Genomic DNA, 5,204 nt, shown 5'->3' with positions numbered 1-5,204 from the left:
ATGAGAGAGATGAGCTGAACGACAAGTATCAATCAGATATTTCAGCTCTTACTGAGATAAACAATGTACATATGCTACAGAGGAGGGCTCAGGATTTGAAGTGTGATGATCTCGTATTGGAAAATAAAATGCTTAATGATGATTTAGTGTTGTTAAAGGCAGCACTCGATGACACCATGTTCAGAATCAAAGAGCAGCAAAAGGTGATAGATGAGCTATTATGCAGTCAAGAGAAAAAATTACCCACCATTAGGAATGTTATAGGTAATTTATTATTATTATTATTATTATTATTATTATTATAGCTTTACTCTCCATACGCAGGTACACCTCTTCATCAACAAAAAAAGATTTTTGACTCTTTGATGAAGCAAAAACTAGTAAAGGATGATATATGGTGAGTTGTAGTGTACTACAGTGTGTGGGTGTATCAAAGGCACTGCATGAAGGAGTGGCAGACGGACTAATACATATACATGTACTGGTATGCCTTTCATACACCCACACACTATTATACAAACCAGATAAACTACAGCTGTTTTGTGTTACTGGATACCTTATGGTGGGAAATTTTGGAGGGACTAAAATTTGGCAAATTGCTAAATTTTGGTGATTGGTGAATTTTAATTTGGCAAATTTTTGGCCACGTACCATTGAGCATGTGTATAATGGCTCAAAATGGTGGATTTTATTTTGGCAAATGGGCTGTCAAAATGTCTAATTCACCAAATTTAATTCCCTCCAAAATTTCCCACTGTATGGTATACCGTATAGCGGAAAATTTTGGAGGGACTAAAATTTGGCGAATTGCTAAATTTTGGTGATTGGCGGATTTTAATTTGGCGAATTGGTGGCCACGTGCATTGAGCATGTGTATAATGGCTCAAAATGGCGGATTTAATTTTGGCGAATGGCTATCAAAACGCCAAATTCGCCAAATTTAATTCCCTCCAAAATTTCCCGTTATACGGTACCTTAAGGAGACAGTTATTAGCATGCACTTATTTTAGCAATTTTCACATACTGTCGTTTCATGATAAAAACTATAATAATTTAATCAGAAATTAAAGTTAACACGGACTTAAAATAGCAATTTTTTAATCACTAAAATTTGCTAAATTAAATACCCGCAAACAATTGTCTCCTAAAGGTATACACTCAGATGTTAGTTAATTAGAAGCCTTGGTTTTTAATCAACTAACATCCTCATATATATCCAGTAACCCTCAACATGTAATATCTAGTACTATTGGCACATGGGCCAGAGCCATAACTTGGCTCAGGACTAACATCATAGTAGCATGTTTTCTTGTTTTTTTCTCTTTTGCACTAAAAAATATTAAATTGAACTAAATTTAGTTACATTAATTATTCCACAGGTGCCTAGTTAGCTGTCATTGGTTTGAGAAGTGGACCAAGTTCATTGATATTGCTCTTAAAGCTGGAACTGACGGCTGCAACAAGAGCTCTCATCCTGGGCCTGTCACTAACTTCACTCTTATAAAGTTTATCAACTTTCAAGCACCAAAACTAAAGAAAGACTTGTCAGAAAGCTTAGACTACAAGTTGATCCCAGAGATTGGCTGGGACCTCCTAATACAATGGTATGGGATAAGTGAAAAGTCAATGAGACTATCAAGGTATACTTGTACACTGATTGTGTAGTATATTGTTATGTATCGTAGAAAAGTTATAAAGGTTCAAAAACATGCAATTGGAAAGCTTATGATTGAAGTATATCCAGTTACAGTACTGGTTCAACTCATTTTTCCTGAGAGTCCGGATGTTGATAGAATTCATTATGAAGTCAGCAGAGATGATACAGTTGGTAAGTAAAGTGTGCATTGCATTGAAATTTTGTGTTGATCAAAATTGAGTTTTTGTAAATTTTTTAAGTTGCTCCAAAATCAGGTCAAAATCCTTGTACTACAAGAACATAAAAAATTTAAAAAAACAATGTTAAGTAGGATTCCGAACGACCAATGAAAATACGAAATGGAAATCCTACTCGTGACGCAAATTCTACTCTACATTGTACTTTAAATGTTATTATGTAAGAATTACGGATCACCTTGCAATGTAGAGTAGAATTTGCGTCACGAGTAGGATTTTCATTTCGTATTTTCGTTAGTCGTTTGGAATCCTACTTAACTTTGTTTTTTAAATTTTTTATGTTCTTGTTTGTGTTGATTTTTTAATAATATTTATAATATTTCTTTAGTTGCCATTGTGATGCTTGTTGATTTTACACAAACAATAATTTTCTTTATTATTATTATTATTGTTATGACTTTACATCATTTATGAGAGACAGCATTGAATAGACATGCTGAAGGAGTATCAACTATATTGATGACAAGTGAAATTAATACTAGTCTTGACACAAGTCTTTGTTCAAGAAGCTGTGAGCTGAGAGTGTCTATCTTCCCTGCAATGTTGCAGCTATTCCTGTTCTTCCAGGCTGTTGTCATTCATATTATCATAACATTAATTGTTTGTTTTTTAAATAAAATGAAATAACACACTTGATAAAACAGTAACATGTAAGATTAATACCTTCTTTTAGCTGGAAACCTCCACTAAAGTATTGCAGTAGTTGATTCCAAGCATAGCTTGGTAAAAAAATTAATTGCTTCTTCCAGAGCTGCAGATCTGAGCATGCGCGGCCACACCCAAATTTTAGAGCACATGCTTCTTTAATTAACAAAATGGCGGAATGCAGCTAAGATGGCTCTATCCAGCAGTCAGAGTATCACTTTTTCTTTACCTGAAGAATGATCTGATGGGACATGGACCTGCGCATAGACTATTGGAGTAGATTGGTGTAAGAATTATTCTTGTAGCACCAACTGATACTGAGATACACACCGACAACTGGATTGACAGGACTAACTTTCTTGATGATGATGAAGATGAAAAAAAGTGGCTGAACAAAACGGCCGGTTCGCCGATTTTTGGCTTTTCTCTTAGACAAGGTCTAGAGCCACGCTATGGGTACCAATGGAGTCCTCTGGTCAAGATAAGGTCCTCTATAAAGTCTGGTAAGCATAGGAGCTCGTTTTCCCGGTATATCAAGGCTGCAAAAGTCGTGGCAGCCATCATTTTGTTTGGGGGTGAATCCTACTTAGTAACGCTACCGCGTTACTAATAGTACAGTGATTTTGGCCAAACTTTGCAAAAAATGAAAAGAAGAGAATTTTTATTTTTATAATTTTTCCTGTTACGTACACATGTTTTTATGTTGCGTAGAAAGTTTGAGCTGATTCCGATCAAATTTGGATTTTTTACGAATTTTTAAAGTTGCTCCGAAATTGGGTCAAAATCCCTGTACTATAGTACAGTGATTTTGGCCAAATTTTTCCAAAAATGAAAAGGAGAGAATTTTTTGTTTTTATAATTTTTCCTGATACATATACATGTTTTTATGTTGCATAGAAAGTTTGAGCTGATTCCGATCAAATTTGGATTTTTTACGAATTTTTAAAGTTGCTCCGAAATTGGGTCAAAATCCCTGTACTATAGTACAGTGATTTTGGCCAAATTTTGCCAAAAATGAAAAGGAGAGAATTTTTTGTTTTTATAATTTTTCCTGATACATATACATGTTTTTATGTTGCGTAGAAAGTTTGAGCTGATTCCGATCAAATTTGGATTTTTTACGAATTTTTAAAGCTCCTCCAAAATCGGGCCAATACTACCAATACACATACTTATGCATGAGAAATTGAGCATTGTTATCTTAACATTATCATGCATATCCTAAATGTTATTTCAATTCAATCATTTTCTTTGTCTAGCATTTGTGATAGAGAAGCTAAGGGAACTGCTTCAAGTATCTGCTGTGAATGAGACACATCTTTGGCTCCAACATTTAGACAAGAAAGTATTACTTCAAGAAACTGACACAATGGGAGACAATAGATCACTTTCCTCTGTTGAAGACAATGACGTAAGCCTTTTTAAGCACATTTGTATAAAAGCTATTGTTAATTTTTTAATAGACACTTATTCTTGAAGTTAAGAAAGGGGACAAATGGACAATTTAAGTTTTTAATAAACTGCTTTATTTCTCTCACTTTCTCTACTGAGTGATTCTGGGTGTTTTATTTTCTGTATATAAACTTTTGATTGCCTTATAAATATCAATTGCTATTATGAATTGGTTTGTTAATGATATCCACCACTCTATGTGTTTACTTGTATTTGCTCTTAATAAGGAGATGTATACTTACTCTGACCTTTATCCTAAGATTATTACTAATTTTATACAGGAGGATTATTTACTACATGTATTCATGTAGAATCTTTATTATAGTAATCCTGTTTTCATCAATTTTGTGTAATGAAAATTTACATTGTTCTGTGAACCATTAAGAATGAAAGAATCCACTGGTATATAACTTTAAAATATTTAGTGGAATAGTACTGTGCTTTTTGAACTAAGAAGTAGATCTGCATGTACATGTACAGGATATGATATCTTACAGTCTGGCAACTGTTCGATGGTAGATGATGATGACTTTAATACCGAATTATTGCAACTACGTAATTCAAGCAATGCACATATCAACATTACTGGTCTTAATGATATTTCTTACTTTATTTTTGGTGTACGTGCATACACTGTTAATGTCATTAATACACTGTTAAACATCACATTTACCATACATGTACACACACAGAGTCATCATCTGGTTATCAATGTCAGGCTGTGTACAAATATACCAATCTATGTTTACACGAGAATCTTGCCACCTGATACTTTTGGAGTAGTATTATGCATTCTTTGCCAATGCCCTTATAAGGAGACTTGTGCCCTTTTTGTTGTGTGTTCTGTTACTTTTATCAAGAGCAAGGAACATTCATTTCTGTTTCAAGCACTAACATTTATTATTGTTTTACAAGATGATTGATGTCTCTCAATGGAGAGCAAGTATTGGACTGTGGAACTACTGTCAAGCTGCCTCCAGTAGACCAGCTAATGGCCGCCACTCTCACTCATTCAAAGCTGCAGTAGACAGCAAGTCAGGCAGTACTACATCAGCAGAAAAGACATCTAAACTGCCAGCAGCTCTGTCTCTTATTCTTTTACTCCTCCTCCTCTTTCACTTTCTCTCTTTATTAAGATACATCTTGATGATTCCTCCAACAGGTAAACAACAATTGCAACTTTATACTTGTATATTTACTGGTATTTTATTATT

General features: G+C 34.1%; 1 protein-coding gene across 1 annotated transcript in view; it reads left to right on the top strand.

Annotated features, from left to right (window-relative positions):
• Window positions 1-4,202, top strand: part of LOC109583073 (coiled-coil domain-containing protein 18-like) — a 21,113-nt gene extending 16,911 nt beyond the window's left edge. The window contains exons 2-7 of the mRNA XM_019998241.1: window positions 10-264; window positions 325-397; window positions 1,380-1,640; window positions 1,686-1,828; window positions 3,798-3,949; window positions 4,002-4,202. Coding sequence (XP_019853800.1) covers window positions 10-264; window positions 325-397; window positions 1,380-1,640; window positions 1,686-1,828; window positions 3,798-3,949; window positions 4,002-4,046 — 929 coding nt within the window. The 3' untranslated portion in view covers window positions 4,047-4,202. The remainder of the gene's footprint in view (window positions 1-9; window positions 265-324; window positions 398-1,379; window positions 1,641-1,685; window positions 1,829-3,797; window positions 3,950-4,001) is intronic.
• The last annotated feature ends 1,002 nt before the right edge of the window (window positions 4,203-5,204 follow it).

Source organism: Amphimedon queenslandica, unplaced genomic scaffold (assembly GCF_000090795.2).
Source record: "Amphimedon queenslandica unplaced genomic scaffold, v1.1 AMPQUscaffold_13332, whole genome shotgun sequence".
NCBI classification, from domain to species: domain Eukaryota; kingdom Metazoa; phylum Porifera; class Demospongiae; order Haplosclerida; family Niphatidae; genus Amphimedon; species Amphimedon queenslandica.
Note: the sequence above shows the minus strand (reverse complement) of the source record. Positions and strands in the feature narration are given on the sequence as shown.